Here is a 17,665-nt window from a genome sequence, read left to right as displayed (position 1 = left end):
TAGACTATTAGTTTAACCCTTCCTTCCTTGCTCAAGATTAACATACATGTATTCAACTTACATAAGGTACATTTTTCTTCAACACGCTAGAATCCGGACGATATCGGCACACAAGCGATTCACTGTGTTCCACCGCAAAACTCTGTGGTTCACCGTGAAACTCTGTGATCCATTGTGATTTGACAAGCTAGCAAACGCAAGCGATTCGCCAAGAACACTCTGCAAAAGTCCACTGTTTTTCCACGGTGTTCGGCGATTCTAGTCTCAACCTCTAGCTGTGTACTGTATGTTAGTATTGAAATGACCTATTGGATGCTATGCACCATTACTCTATGTCTGAACCATACTTCTGTTCAATAACAAAAACTACAAGGCAGATTTTCCATGTCAGTCTGGAAAAATTTAAATAGATTACCTGTCCATCTCGACCTATTTTAACTGGTAAGTTTTCATTCCATGGATTGTGTAGATGATTAACTTTAGTAAAAGCTAACTCATGCCTTTAAAAGATAAAATATTATAATAAGCTTAATACTTCAACAACAAATTAAACTTAATTTGCAACAACAAACATGTAACTAGGATCATAATTTGTTTAAATCAACCTGATTGCTCAAAATAATCCTTGAGTGGCATTTAGTGATTGAGCACATAAAAAAGACAAAAAAACATAATTTATATGGAAAACAATCACTGGTTTATACACATATAGCACGACGTGTATAACAACTCGGTATTACAGGCAACTCACGTATACAACCACATAATAAAAGAACCAATTGTTTTTCTATATTCCTTATAAATTGTACTCATTAATATGGGCAGCTCTCTCTACGACCACAGAAGCCAATCCCAATCAGTCAATTTCATTGTTTTTGTGACTTGTGATAACAGCCATTGATTGGAATTAGTTTTAGTGATATAGTCAATCTAACAAACGAGATCAAAACAATCAAACAGTCGAGGTTGATTGATTTCATCGCAGCCATTTCACAAGCTGCTAATCTTTCTTTATTGGTCTCATATTTTAAAAAATGGAATTTCTCATTGTGTCCTAATTTAAACAAAGAAATTAACAATGATTAAGTAGAGCTGGGCAATATTTCAGTTTTTGTTTAATGATGAATAAATACTGTTATGAACTCCTGAGTGATCATTCCACGTTGTCATGTAAGCTTTGTTTACACATGTGACTTCTCGCTCAATTTTCCAACAGACCTGTACTGTTAGAATTATCCTTGCTTTTTTTTCTCAATGAATAGTTTATATCGTATCGATACTTTAATTTTTCAAAAGAATCATTGATTTTGTGATTGAAATAAATTTTAATAAAGCAGAAATATAATTATCATTTAATAATCAACAAATCGCAATTTGACTTTATTAATAGTCAGCACTGATGTTTTATAGTTTAAATTAGTATTCTTGAATTGTAAAATTCATTTTCAAGAATGGATACGCTTGAATGAGAAAACCGGGTTTGCAAGGGTAAATGCATCGGACCCGTAGCTATAAAATCACACACACAGCCGATAGAATAACACAAACTTTTTTTATGCTTTTTCTTTTTTTTTTTATGCCTCTTGTCATATGTAGTCTTTTGTATATTTTTTAATAATATGGACGACAAAGGGTCAAGTGAATACTCATGGCGTACATCCAACTTTTTATGCGCGTTAATTTGCAGTGAAAAGGTGATAAACTGAAATTACTTACACTATATGTTTTTACATGACATTATTATTATCATATCATCTTAAGAGTAATAAAGTAGGCCTACATATGTTTTTACATTACATTATTATCTCATCTTAGAGCAAGAAATAAAGTAGGCCTGCATGTCTGTGTTTCTTTGAAATTGTCTTAAGCATGCTCACTCAGTATTGTAAATATATATGTATGTGACAAACCGTGTAATCCAGTCTAATTTAAAAACACCACTGAGAGCTCTGGCACTCATTCCTGGAGGTAACACCCATCTTATTGCTGGATGGTCTTTGGTAGCTTCTTCTGCAATTCTAGCAAATCCTGTAGTTAAAATTTCACAACTACATAGCAAATATTTTATAATCATTTATCATTCAATCTTTTATTGTTTAGAAATTAATGATCTGTGGTGTAAGGGGAGATAATATGAAGAACAGCACTTTCATCAATAGTAACCTCCCTTCAAACCTTGGGCAGCAACACAATGTCATAATATAGATTTCTGATTGAATGGCTTAGAGCAAAATTCTAAATAAATTTAAATAGACTTAACAAAAGGCAAGGCTTACGTGTATGTAAGTTATCACTAATAAATTGACAAATTTGTTAATATCACTTGTGTGTAGAAGACTCATACCTTGAAATCTGCCACTCTCCTTTACAGAAAATATCAAAATAACATTATCAAAGTCCTATAATAAAAGGGAAAACAATTTTTTTTTCATATAAATATTTGCGTTCCAATACGAAATGAAATGAAATGGGGTTTAACGTCCTACTCTTCTGCTCCTATACTGGGCTAATGAAGACGGGCATACGCCATACAGTGTGCTATGAGGGAAATTTTGCCCGGGCAGCGGCACTATCGCCTACTCTTATATCGAATTCCAACTGCCAAGGGATCTTTTACGGGCATTCCAATGTATACATGGGACCTCGGTTTTTCGTCTTATCCGAAGGACTAGACAGCTGTCCTTGTCACACCCTCCGTCCTGCATCACTGACAAGGGGGAACCACGCCGATACCATACACCAATATGTATTAACAGCAATGACCAAAAAATTGGTGACTATAGATAATGAAACATCTTTAATATTACAAGACGGATAGACAAATGGATCTCAAAATTGAAACCATTTTAGCTTAATGCAATGGTATTTAGTCAAATTTAAGACATGTAAAATGGAATTTTAAAGAATAACAGGTCAGATTTTCTACTCACTCTAAAGGCTTGATTTAATCTAGCTTCATTCTGTGGTGGAGTTGACCAAACTCCTTTTGCTTTAGCCAATGCTACATTTTCATGATTATTACTTTTAATAAGGAAATAGCATGCATTTCGGAACACATATTTTATTTTAGATCTTGCTCCTAAAAAAAAAAAGGATTTATTCAAATTGTAAAAGTATAAAAAGTTTTCAAAATATTAAATGCTTGAAAATACTAAATGGTCTACACATGTAAGGTGAGAGAGAATGGCACACAGGGTTTAGGGGAAAAAAAAGATACCAAAATATACATCATCGTTAATAGTAAGAATTTTTAATCAGATATTGAATATGATAGGTTATAAAATAGGCATGTTATCCTGTAATGAACATTTTAATAAAAATAAGTCTTACTTCGAGACTCATCATCACTTTGAGCACTAGCTTTATCCCATTCTATAGGTGATATATCTCTAGGTTCTACCTTTTTCTTTTTTCTTCTTTTTTTACCAGGTTGATCATCTACAATATTACAAATCACAGAACATTTAAAAATTCTCCATCACTGACAATTAAAGACTGGTTCATTTAAACAGTCACATTTCAGAGGAAAAAAACAAATTCAGAAATAGTGACTTGGATGTGCACTTTAGATTCTTTTTATTAGATCAGCAGTACAATAGGGTTTCTCCCAATCTTACAAAAGGCTTATCATGCATCCAAGTTCATAAGGTAAATGTTTGGAGAATGGGGTTATGTCTACAATTTTCAAATAGGGTTCCTTTTTTTAATCCGATATAACAAGACCGACAAGTTTTAAAAAATTACAGAAAGACTTTGTCTTGTATGGATTTCACAAGCTTAAAATGTCAAAATGTGCCCGAAAGATAAAAATCAAAGATAGGTTGCCAGGCAACAAAACATATGCCCACAGCAGCTATATCGTCCGAGCAGTTGACAAGGGTTGTCACATATTTATTCTTTTGTAGATCAATGGGGGCATTTACAAAACAATTTCATACAGATGACAGTATAATTTTATTCATTTGAGGGTACACAAGGTTCTAAAAACTAAAACAAGGGCCTTAACTCTAGAAGTAATCTACAGACATTGTTGAAATTCGACAGGCTTTTTCATTTTTCTAATTCAAATAATGCATATAAAATTCATACAGATCAGATTATAACTTTTGTGGTTCGAACGTTCACAAGGTACAACAAAGTAAAACATGGACCATAACTATAGATGTAATTGAAGGAAATTGCTGAAATTCAATAGGGTTCTTTGTTTCACTAATTTAAATGATGCACATAAATTTCATACAGATCGGATGATAACTTTTGTCGTTTTGTCACAAGGTTCAACAATAGTGAAACAAGGGCCTAACTCTAGAAATTGATGAAATTCTATAGCCTTTTTCGTTTCACTAATTTAAATAATTGATATAAATTTCATACAGATCGGATGATAAATTGTGGTTTGAACGTTCACAAGGTTCAACAAAGTAAAACAAGGGTCATAACCAGTGTCCGAAACAAACATTTTCCAAGCACAGGCCAGCAGGACCTGTGTGACACGTGATCATGTGGGTCCTTCAGGTGACACGCAGGCCCAACCAATAATAATATTTATAGTTTCCAAGCGAAGCGCAGAACGATCAGAGGAAAGGTAGTACATACATGTATAAAGCCAGTACACCACAGAAGGACTAGGGTTTAGTAACTTCCATTTTAATTTAATGGAAACAAATCTATTCATGGCTACATAATTTAGGGTTTTTCTCATTAAACTAGTTAAACTTCAAACAGTTACACAAAAAAAACTTGACGTCTGGCAATAACCTTGAGGAATGGCGTTGGCATAAACTCGCTTATCCCACCCTAGATTGTTAGCACAATAGCTCAGAATTGAGTCAAATGAGGTCCCGTAGGAATTTAGGAAATGGTTTTAAAATTATAAGCTTCCATTACCTTTAATAATAGGTAGGCCTGCAGCTACACCGTTCGGAAAATTTTCCATATTCACGTTCCGGCTTGAAATTCGTGTTAGTAATATTCCTGAATAAATTACTGTCTTCGTTTTTTGGATGGATATAAAATGATACAGCGCCGTGGTATTTTTCATAACACAATTTGTAGTTTTTGTCTATCACCTAACTTGCAAATATGTTTTTATTCATTCTTCCATGAGAGAAACACACAGCACAGTGATCACGTGACAACCATAATTGAAATTGCTTTAAAATACAATTCCGTACGACTATGCCATATAGTTTTCAATAATAATAACGACAATATGTTTAAAATTTAGCCTCTGCCAGCATGTGTATCAAATAAAAAATCATAATGGTAAACATTACTTAAAACTAAACCTAGCATCGCTGGCTTATTGACCTAGAAATTCCAACCGATGTCACGTGTCATCGGCGGATTTGGCATTGAAGATTTTGTCGGAAAAATATATATTAATGACTGTTTCTCGGTGTATTCGGTGTTCTATCTGAGGATTATATTCAACTGTAACAACTGGTCAGCGAAACCATTAAATGTATGATCCAATTATTATTTTATTATCTACCGGTACTTGGAATCTATACGGAGCGTCTAAGAAGCGCGATTCCCGAGCGAGATTCGCAATCCATACTGAGAGGTATGACTGTTATTGTAGCCAACAAGCAAGTTGATTGACTACTTAATCAAAAAGTAATAACTAACCCGTTAAATTTAGCCGAAAGTAGATTGATTTATGATACCATAGTGGCCGATTCATTGTTTTTACCAATCGGCTTGTTTAAAGTTCAAGTGGCTAAAGCCGACAAAAAAAACAGAGGCTGGTTACGCGAGTCAATGTTTGGAAAAACAGCAGCTTCCGTCATGTCGATGACAAGTACACAATAACCGTCAACTATCGGAGACTCGGAGGTTGCGTTTGTATGACAGTTCTAGCATTTCCCGAATTGTCGTATGTGGACACTAACTATGCGAGATAAGAAAGAAGGCGAAGGCCCGGTGGACCCGAGTGAGATAGGCAAGCAGGAGTCCTCCGATAAATCAGTCGGTCTCGGACGCACGGACCGACGTTTGTGTCGAACACTGGTCATAACTCTGGATGTAATTGACGGAAATTGTTGAAATTCTATAGTCTTTTTCATTTTACTAATTTAAATAAAGTATATAAATTTCATACAGAGCGGATGATAACTTTTGTCGTTCACAACGTTCAAGAAAGTAAAACAAGGGCCACAACTCTAGAAGCAATTGACAGAAATTGCTGAAATCCAATAGGCTTCTTTCTTTCACTAATTTAAATGATGCATATAAATTTCATACAGATCGGATGCTAACTTTTGTCGTTGGAGCGTTCAGAGGTTCAACAAAGTGAAACAAGGGCCATAACTCTAGATGTATTTAACGGAAATTGCTGAAATTCAATAGGATTCTTCTTTTCCCTAATTTAAATGAAGCATATAAATTTCATACAGATCGGACGATAACTTTTGTCGTTGGAGCATTCACAAGGTGCAACAAAGTGAAACAAGGGCAATAACTCTAGAAGAAATTAATGGAAATTATTGAAATTAAAACAGATGATAAATGTAGTCTGTAGAGTGTTCACAAGAGATTGTAGACGACGGACCGACGGCAATATACGACCACATTTCCATGTACGCGTATAGAATTCTTTTTTATACCTGGTCTTGTGAAAAACCTCTTGAAACACGTTAGACTGAGATTGTCTATCAATGTGTGTGTTTAAAAGAGTATACATACCATCTGTGGCATCAGTATAGTTTGAACTACCAGTTTCACTTCTAGTATCATAATCTAAGGCATCCTGATCAATTGCAGGCTGTTTAACATCATCAGTTTCATCAGCAGATAAACTCAGATTTAAATGATTATCTTCTTCTACCATATTACCAATTGTTTTATCAACACTATTTCCTACAAACAATAAATCAAATTCAAATTGTATAGATTGATCTATATTCAATGCAAAATTTTATCCATTTGGTCAGTAAAATCCTTGTTAACGTATACATATAATATATTGCTGATATTCATCAATCTATAACTCTATACATATGTGGAAATTTTTATTAGCTTTTCCAATTATCTCATTGTTCTGTGTACTAAACTTTACAAATTCAAAATTATTTTTTTTAAATGAACAATTGTGATTTATGACTTTTTGTGGAAGATAATTTGGACAATTTGCTGAAAAAAAGTCATTTTTTTATTACTTTTTTTGTAATGCTCTAGTGTATTTCACTACATACCAAGATATATATAGATTTTTAATGTTACAAATTTCATTGAAAATTGCCATTAAGTAGCATGATATAAAGATCAGTTTACAGTTGATGCTGCCAAAAGGTATTGAACAAAACGCATATTAACTATTGCTTTGTATGTTCAGCAAGTCCTTTGTGCAACTTACATGGAGTTGCAAATCTACCTAATTTGGTGTGAAAATGGGCCATAAGAACTCAACTTCTGACTTATTTCTGTCGTGTTAGAAAGCCGTTTGGACACTGCAGTCTCAACATCATTTATTTTATCACAAAATTATTTGTTGTATACAGTATAGTATAAAATTTTCAAGGGATAATCACTTTCATAGCTCTGAATTTGTAGAAATGAATATTATCAAAACGGCAACATAAGATGAAATTCAGACCAAGGGCAGGGCTGCTCAACTTGCAAAATATGCCCATGACAGGCAGCACATGTAAGATATAACACAAGACCTCAAAGCAGAAATCTATGAATAAAAACAAAACCCGGAAGTACAAAACTGTTTGCATTTCTTCTTAAAAGCTTACCCTCTGTTTTGGTCTTTTTCTTTGACTTTTCTGGACCTGCTAAAAATTTATAAAAACAAATTCTTATCCAGGCAAAAATTGAGAGATCAAGAGAGATCAAGAGAGAGAAATGGGGTTTAATGTCCACTCGACACAAACTAGGTCATTTCGGGACTAACATATGGTTTAATTTTATTTCAATAATTCGCATGCGCATAGGGGTCTTTAGCAGTGGGAGGAAACCGGAGGACCCGGAGAAAACCCACGAGGTTGGACAGGCGACCCTATTCCTTGTCACGTACAACTGGGGATTCGAAACCACGCCAGTCGACTCAATGACAGACTTTATGATACAGCGCACGCACGCTAACCATTCAGCCATCCAACCCCCCTCAAGAGAGAGAAATGGGGTTTAACGTCCACAGGACACAAACAGTACTAGGTCATTTCGGGATGAAAATATGGTTCAATTTTTAATCAATAATTCGCTTGCGCGTAAGGATCTTTAGCAGTGGGAGGATACAAGAGAAAGCCCTTGTCACGTACAAACGGGAATCGAAACCACGCCAGTTGACTCAATAATAGGCTGTATGATACAGCAAACACATGGTAACCCTTTGACCATCTACCCCCCCCCCCACCCCCCCTCAAAACAAAAATTGAACTACACTTAAGAAATTTAAGGGACATAAAGAACTTGTTTCGATACTTTCGTCATTTGAGGGATGTTTAATCCCTTTCAAACTGCGACGTGAAAGATGGATCTTTAAAAGAAATATCAGTACAGAAATGGTTCAATTTCATTTAGTATTTAAAAAGAAATGAGGAATTGATAATTTGTCAACATTCAGCATTCTCTGCAAATGATATATTATAAACAGGAAATTGTCAAAGCAAGCAAGCGACGCCTATAATTTCCACAAAAATCCTTAATGTGCCTCCCAACATTGTCTGAATCAAATAAAGTAAACTAAGAGTAAGACAAGATTTTAGCCGCAACAAATTGGTCAATATTGGGTCAGTTTTATTTCAATCCCAATATCAGGAAACAACTGTAGAATCTAGAATACTCAACACATGGGCAGATGTTACAAAACTGATTTATGGGGATCAGAGCACAGTTATTATTCTTACCCAAATCTTTCTTTTCAACAGTTTTGGGTTTCTTTATAAGAGATTTCTTTCCTTTGGATTTTAATATAGATTTACCTGAAATGAATCAATTCATCAAGATAACTGTTTTCAAATTTCAATCTTAATCACAAATTGAAAATTCCAATTTTAATATTAATAGCATGTTTCAAATCTTTGTAAAATAATTTTACGTGTTTTAAAAACATTCTATAAGCTTATGTGAAAACCTTTTGAGGCTTTGGTAAATCTTAAGAACAATATTATGAAGCGTAAAATGTTTGATGTCCTTTTAAAATTACCCTACCAGTGTCTTCTGGTACTTCTGCACTTAGTTCGTCTTCACCGTCTAATATAGCATCAAGAACATTTACAACAGCATCACTAGCAGAAGTGGTTAATTCATCTTCACCTAATATAGCATCAAGAACATTGACAACTGTTTCAGCACCTGCAAAAAATAGGACTATATAGTATTAAAGATCTTTGTTGCCAGTCATCCAAACTGTCCACAAGACAATAGGCTTATTTGTTTCATTAATTTAAATAATGCATACATTTCATACACCAGATGACAATTGTTGTTGTTAAAGTGTTCACAATATTCTACGAATTGAAACAAGGACCATAACACCAGCAGTAATTCACAAAAAATGTTGAAATTCAGTAGGTTTCTTTATTGCACTAATCTAAATATTACAGATCGGCTGATAACTTTAGTCACAAGGGCTTTAACAATTCTCTATAATCTAAGAAATACAAATGGTGCCATTCACTAATCACTTGTCCATATATTCATTATTATAAGCTATCTTTATTAATGATAATCACCATTCATAATAAAAGCTTATACAAACAACATTTGAAATTCACTTTGAATATGAGATTTTCCGATGCCTGCATAACAATAGATCACACTCATTCATTTCTCAGCCAATCAACGCTTGTGAATTCTATTACCATAACGGTTCCATCCATGTCATCATAAGTATTATAAGGCATGGCATACTACGGACGTAGTAACTTTTGTTAAATTTAGCGCCAAAATTGCAGGGGCTTCATGGACATAGTGATTGATTAAGCTGTCAATATACTGTAAAATATATTCTTATAAAGAGGATAGCATAAAACATGTTAGACATTATAAACTACAAATGTTTATTCATCAAATAATTTATATTCAGATTTGATATCAAGTCAATTAGATGTTGTCTAAATATTAATGGACGACGCACCCCGTCTAATCTTCGATTTGTAGTCATTATGTCTAAACTCATAACGCCAATCAACAAACAATACGGGGCTACTTTATTATAAAAACATCAGTGAACTAATTTCGGTCAGGATCTGTCAATCAAACTTGTTGATTATTGGGCAAACAAAACAATTTTAAAACAACCGACGAGTAAAACTTATTTATTCCATCCAATTAAAGTGTTATAGTATAGTATACATGTAGTTGAGGACATACTATGTACATGTACATGTAACCAATACATGTACTTTGTGTGCATGTCTAAACTCACAACGCAATCAACAAACAATATGAGGCTACTTTATAACAAAAACATTGAAGGTAAATAAAACAATTATAAACAACAGACGAGTAAAACTTATTTATTTTAATCTATGTGTTTACCTCGTGGTTTCTCCATTGTTGAACATTTTAATCCCACTGATGTGAGCCGACAATATGTATAAACTAATCATAGATGTCACATATTGTAAGAGTATATAACACCCCAAATCAATATATTATCCGTTAACTTGTAAATCAATATTATCCGTTAACTTGTAAATCAATAAATATATCCGTTAATTTGTCTGCGATATCACTTCGGTGGAAGCGGATGTTAAATAAAGCTATTTCACACACACACACACACACACACACATGGTTATAATACAATAATCGAAAACTAAAGTAGAAATCTTGAGAGACACGTGAAATTACAAGAGATGTAAACATGACAATTATCACGTTAACTTGTAGATCAATATATCTGTTAATTTGTCTGCGATATCACTTCAGTGGAAGCGGACGTTAAATAAAGCTATTTACACAAACACCCACACATGGTTGTAATACAATAATCGAAAACTCAAGTAGAAATCTTGCGAGACGCGTGAAATTACAAGAGGTGTATACGTGACAATTATCACGTCGGAGGAAAGATTCTATTTTGATGGCATATTCTCGGGTTTATAATATTTTGAATGGGGTTTATGTTTTTAAAAAAAAAGGAAATAAACCCGCACTGCTAACACCAATGTGTAAATTGATTTATGACCCATGCTTGTATAACTTTTATAGTCTGATTGATTAATTGATGACAGATATTAAGGACACTACACTTTATGTGGAAAAGCGAAGTGCTCGCAGTAAAAACCACATAGCTGGACCCGTATATATTATTTACATATTAAAAGTGTTCGTCCAATAAGTTCTATATTGTAAAAAATTAATTACGAGTTCAAGACTTCAAAGTTTAAAAGTTGTAGGCACTTTAAATTGGATCTTAAATTAAAATGAATTAGAAAACAAATTATTCCGTAGTCAATTGTTTTATTTAATTAGGGGGATTAAGGAATCCTTCAGGCGTTAAAGAATACACACGCCGGCTGTATATCGGTGATTAAGGAATAAACATTCTGCATATGCATTCGGTCACTGTGACGTCACTGGCGTCTGAGGGGATTAAGAGTGTTTTCGATAATTGGCAAAGTCGTTTTTACGGGAGGTCTATTTTTACGACTGAGTGAAGATAGGTGAATTAATTTCAACCAGATTGGTGTGAACTTGCCGTAAAGTGGATATAGTAACCACTGGCTACACGCATTAAAAAGTTTTTTCCCACATCTTATGTGCACTTTAACATTTATAAATAAACACACTTTATTTCATAATTTTAATTGATCATATTTCATAACGAGGTCTTATCCCAGTGCTCTGTGGTTATTAGTCCATTTTCAATGTTTTATGATTACCACAAAAAAATATGAAAAAAGCCACCGCTTCTCAATAATTGCCATATTTAATTCACGTTCCGACTACATATGTACATGTATTCATGTCAATAATATTCCTGATTAAATTACTTTTTTTTGTTTATTCAACAGATGTCTAACATCGTTTATCGTCTTTATAAAAATGTATTTAAAACATAAAATCACTTGTCAAAAGAGGCATCACAGATTGCGTGTATTATTGGGTCTTGTGTGTTAATTATGCAGACATTTGGAAAAACTTGTGCAAGTTTGGCACTAAATTTAACCATTTTCACTGCATCTGTGTAGAATACAATAACATGGCATTGTACCTTTTACTATAATAGAATTCAAAGCGTTGATTGGCTGCGGCATGATAGCGATCTATGAAATGCCATCTGGAAATTCCATTCTCCATGGATTTTAAAATGGAGTTGTACCTGTGATTAATAACCGAGTCAGAGTACAATTGTATGGATTGATACTTTGCCCTTTGAATTTCAAAATGAAGCCGGGATTTTCAGAAATAAATTGTGCTTCTCAGTGAGAAGCATGATTATAAAATTCTGAATAGTTTTTGCACAGCGGAAATAGAAAGACATGGAACTATCTGCCGATAATTAAAACGGCTAATAATTTTGCCAAGGCAATTGTAATATATATCAGCATTTACCTCTGCTACAGCAGATTGCCAAGTAATATTGGGTGAGATTCAAGGGCCGTAAAACGAATGTTGTTCTTTTTGTTCTGCACCTGTGTTCAAAAGAAATAATCCTACCCACTCTCTAACCAAATAATTAATACAAACAAGACAGAAACAAAATAACGGACTACGGACGTATTTATGTTTGTAAACGCCCAAACTCATTACTGGGCCCGAGACCGAGTGTAGCTTATTCATACACAAAATTTGAATTGTCATAAAAGAGCGAAACACTGTTACTATAGACCAGCATTGCTGAGACCCCCATACGAAATGATCTATCCTGATAAGTGACGTAATTAGCTTCCATTTTTGTTATTTATCGATGTCAAACTTTCACTTTGTCAGGAGTTCAATTTTACACAAGAGAGAACTTTTTTTATTTGTTGGGATATTTAGTTGTACAATGAATTTTATTTAACCAGAGGTAATTTCAAACACACAGGTAAGTTTATAATAACAAATGTTAAGTAGTTTGTCCATAATCGAAGAAAAACTTTAAAAATTTACGACGGTTCAGACAGTAAGTTAGGCTAGGCTAGTTATAGTAGACTGCAGCTTGCAGTGCATCATTAAGCCTATGCCCTATCATGCCGGGCGCGTCGAATTACCCAATAACACCCAATAACTCCAAAATAACAACCCATAACTACAAAATGTTGTCTTTGGAAACACAAAATAACAATTTAGTTGAATTTAAGAAGCATCGCTGCTTTGTGTCCAAATCGGAGTTTCACGCTCACTCGCCTGAAGGGAGATAACTCGTATATGTGATTTTTGTTGACAAGAAATTAATAACACCCAATAACTGCTCAATAACACCAAATTGTTGACTTTGGAAGTACAAAATAACAATTTAGTTGAATTTAAAAGCCTCACAACGTTGGGCCCCAAATCAGAGTTTAACGCTCACTCGCCTGAAGGGAGATAACTCGTGTATGTGATTTTTGTTTACAAGAAATTAATGTATGCTTTCGTTGCAATTCGTTTTAATTATACATGATAGGAAAAATCCCCGATTTGAGTATCCTTGCGGATCATGTTTGAAAGAAACTCGCAATATTCAAAGCTTATATTGTGAAGTATGTCAACGTTGGTGCCATTCAGATTGTGAGAAACTAAGTAGATACTACTCAGTTGAATTTTTTTCAATGTTCAAGTGAAGACTACATATGTAGGTCTTGCCGATCCAACTATGCTGGTTTTGATATTCAAATCGGAGTTTCACGCTCACTCGCCTGAAGGGAGATAACTTGTGTATGTGCTTCCGCGGTTATACCTGACAAGCGTAGTGTCGTCTGTCCAGAATCGTGGGTTCTCTCTGGGTCATCACACTGGTAAAGCCCCCCACTCCACACACACACACAAGAGAATTATTGAAATGACATAGTGGACGTTAAACCTCATCCCTCTATCTACATAACTAATACTCACGACAAAGTATTTTGTGTACGTTTTAATCCTTATATATCATTACATATCGTTAAATCAAAAATCGCTTTAACTAGTGCATTATTATTATTATATATAAGATGGCCATCAATCTATAAATAACTATTTCAACCCCTCCATGGGTATCGTCAGGCGGTGGGGTGGCAATAACAGAAAGTTATTACAGATATCCCCGCTATAGTTATTTTTATATCGCGAAACGAATCAAAACCCCATAATGCTCCATTGGGATGGCGAAGCAATAAACCTATCACTATTTCTTTTCACATCTTCGTTCCCAGTTAGGTAGTAATAAAATAATATTTGGTACCGACGAAGAAAAATCTATGACTAAATCTTTGTATGAAGTATTCCAAAATTCTAATTTCTTACTTTGTACAAAACACATTAAGGAAAATTTATATCGATATTTAGAGAAATCGGGAACACCACAAAAAGAATGCTCAATTATAAGAAATTTAATTTTTGGTAAGGAAGGAATTGTATATTCGAAAAATGACATGGATTTTGAAATGAAAAAAGATGATTTGTCTGTTTATTTTGAAAAATATCCTAGATTTGAACAATATTGGGACAGATATTTAAAACATAAATTGTTATTATATATGTTATTAAGCCCCTCCAAAATAAACTGATCTCAGACTTATGGACTAATAACAACGCAGAATCAATTAATAATAGATTGAAACAAGAAACCGATTGGCATATTCAGAATTTACCTGACCTTGTTACAAAATTGGCTAGAGAGTCAACATTTCAAATTCTCAACATACGTCGGGCTTTACACGGTACAGGCAATTGGCAACATGTAGACCACAAATCTGAGATCCGTCCTGAAACATGGGCTTGTATGGAAGCGGACAAGAAAACTCGCATGTTGAATAAATATTTAATGAAGAAGAAAGATAGGTTGCCAGGCAACAAAACATATGCCCACAGCAGCTAAATCGTCCGAGCGGTCGACAAGGGTTGTCGAATATTTATTCCTTTGTAGGTAATTGGGGGTCTTTACAAGACAATTCCATACAAATCAGATTATAAATTCTGTCGTTTTGAGGGTTTACAAGGTTCTACAAACTGAAACAAGGGTCTCAACTCTGGAAGTAATCTACAGAAATTGTTGAAATTTGACAGGCTTTTTCGTTTTACTAATTTAAATAATGCATATAAATTTCATACATATCGGATGATAACTTTCATCAATCGAGCATTAACAAGGTTTAACAAAATGAAACAAGGGCAATAACTCTAGATGTAATTATTGTAAATTGCTGAAATTCAATAGGCTTTTTCGTTTCACTAATTTAAATCATGCATATAAATTTCACAAAGATCGGGTGATAACTTTTGGCGTTAGAGCGTTCACAAGGATCAATAAAAAAACAAGGGCCATAACTCTAGACGTAATAAACGGAAATTGCTGAAATTCAATAGGCTTTTTCGTTTCACTAATCTAAATAATGCATATACATTTCACAAAGATTCGGTGATAACTTTTGGTGATGGAGCGTTCACAAGGTTCAATAAAGTGAAACAAGGGCCATAACTCTAGACGTAATTAACAGAAATTGCTGAAATTCAATAGGCTTTTTCGTCTCACTAATTTAAATAATGCATATAATTTTCAGAAAGATCGAATGATAACTTTTGACGTTAGAGCGTTCACAAGGATCAATAAAGTGAAACAAGGGCCATAACTCTAGACGTAATTAACGGAAATTGCTGAAAATCAATAGGCTTCTTCGTTTCAGTAATCTAAATAATGCAAATAAATTTCAGAAAGATTGGATGATAACTTTTGACGTTAGAGCGTTCACAAGGACCAATAAGTGAAACAAGGGCCATAACTCTAGACGTAATAAACGGAAATTGCTGACATTCAATAGGCTTCTTCGTTTCAGTAATCTAAATAATGCATATAAATTTCAGAAAGATCGGATGATAACTTTTGGCGTTCGAGCGTTCACAAGGTTCAATAAAGTGAAACAAGGACCATAACTCTAGACATAATAAACAGAAATTATTGAAATTAAATAGGATTCTTCATCTCATTAATGTACATGTAAACAACATATATCAATTTTAAAACAATTGGATGATAACTTTTTGCGTTTGCGCGTTCACAAGAAATTGTGGACGATGGACGGACGGACGGACGGACGGGGGCGACGGCAATATACGTCCACATTTCAATGTGGGCGTATAAAAATGTATATAATGTAAATATTGTTAATTCAAAAAATGTTGATTTTGGGTGCGTAAAGCCCAAAGAAACCTCTGGCAAAAAACCAGGGCAACGTAAACGAAGGTGCGCAGAAAAAACTCATTGAATGACTATGTTAGTTTTAATAAAATATTTCATATGAAAAAGGTTTAAATGTTTTAATAAAATATTGTTTTGTAAAGGAATTAAACGCCAAGTATCTCGTTACCTCGTCAGGTAGCGCCTTTGTGCGTAGAATATTTGGAAGTTAATTAGAATTTCTTTACAGACTAATTATTCTATTATCTTTATAATATTTTCATTATTCATATGAAACATTTTTAAATATGTGTATGTTTTTTTATAAAACATTGGTTTGTAAAGGTATTAAAATTAACAGCCAAGTATCTCGTTATCTCGTCAGGTAGCGCCTATGTGCGTAGAATGTTTGGCAGTTAATTAGAATTTCTTTACAGACTGATCGTTATGTCGTCGGGTAGCGCATTTTTGCGCTAAATTATTGGAAGTTAATTTGAATTTCATGAAAAACTATAGCGGGGACATCTGTAATAGCGTTTTGTTAATGCAACCGCCTGACGATACCCATGGAGGGGTTGAAATAGTTATTCCATATTTGACGCCCATGTATAATTTCTTGTAAACAAAAATCACATACACGAGTTATCTCCCTTCAGGTGAGTGAGCGTAAAACTCTGATTTGGGCTCAACATTGCGAGGCTTTTAAATTCAACTAAACTGTTATTTTGTATTTCCAAAGTCAACAATTTGGTGTTATTAAGCAGTTATTGGGCAGTTATTGGGTGTTATTAATTTCTTGTCAACAAAAATCACATATACAGGTTATCTCCCTTCAGACGAGTGAGCGTGAAACTCCGATTTGGACACAAAGCAGTGATGCTTCTTAAATTCAACTAAATTGTTATTTTGTGTTTCCAAAGTCAACATTTTGTAGTTATTGGTTGTTATTTTGGAGTTATTGGGTGTTATTTTGGAGTTATTGGGTGTTATTGGGTAATTCGACGCGCCGATCATGCCTATGACTTGTATATGGGCATGGCACGACGGACCAGTGACGTGACAACATTTCAACGCGGGTGTTTAACAAAATAATCTAACATTATTTTTCGCAATAATACGGTGCACGTCTAAAAGTTTTAGTAAAACGGGTTGCCATTGGGCATTGGCGTTTTTCAAATTAATTTAAATTTAATTTGCGTTCCAAACAAAAATCGAAACTTCAATCAATAATTGAATAATTTACCTTTAGAGCTTTCGCTTTCAATGTTCATTTCTTTCCAGTCAATTCTTGACAGTCTCCGCGCCGTTTCTGCGTGGTAGGGAAATTATTTTCTCTTTACATTGCATGAATAAATCAAATCAGTTTTCCAAATTTATTCAGACAGTTTTTTCGGAAATAAAGATGGCTGCGTTCGTTCTTTCTCGCTG

General features: G+C 34.0%; 1 protein-coding gene across 2 annotated transcripts in view; it reads right to left on the bottom strand.

Moving 5' to 3' along the window:
* Nucleotides 1-17,663, bottom strand: part of LOC126818170 (YTH domain-containing protein 1) — a 30,762-nt gene extending 13,099 nt beyond the window's left edge. Inside the window, exons 1-10 of one of the 2 annotated variants that reach the window (XM_050545404.2) lie at nt 17,481-17,663; nt 9,160-9,303; nt 8,856-8,930; nt 7,743-7,781; nt 6,688-6,861; nt 3,331-3,438; nt 2,931-3,079; nt 2,345-2,399; nt 1,911-2,028; nt 416-500 (exon numbers count right to left, since the gene is read on the bottom strand). In XM_050545404.2, the coding sequence (XP_050401361.1) occupies nt 416-500; nt 1,911-2,028; nt 2,345-2,399; nt 2,931-3,079; nt 3,331-3,438; nt 6,688-6,861; nt 7,743-7,781; nt 8,856-8,930; nt 9,160-9,303; nt 17,481-17,508 (975 nt within the window). In that variant the 5' untranslated portion in view covers nt 17,509-17,663. The remainder of the gene's footprint in view (nt 1-415; nt 501-1,910; nt 2,029-2,344; nt 2,400-2,930; nt 3,080-3,330; nt 3,439-6,687; nt 6,862-7,742; nt 7,782-8,855; nt 8,931-9,159; nt 9,304-17,480) is intronic. The other variant, XM_050545405.2, reaches the window with a different exon arrangement.
* Between the last annotated feature and the right edge of the window lie 2 nt (nt 17,664-17,665).

This window comes from Patella vulgata, chromosome 4 (genome assembly GCF_932274485.2).
Source record: "Patella vulgata chromosome 4, xgPatVulg1.2, whole genome shotgun sequence".
NCBI classification, from domain to species: domain Eukaryota; kingdom Metazoa; phylum Mollusca; class Gastropoda; family Patellidae; genus Patella; species Patella vulgata.
This window is presented reverse-complemented; position numbering and strand designations above follow the sequence as displayed.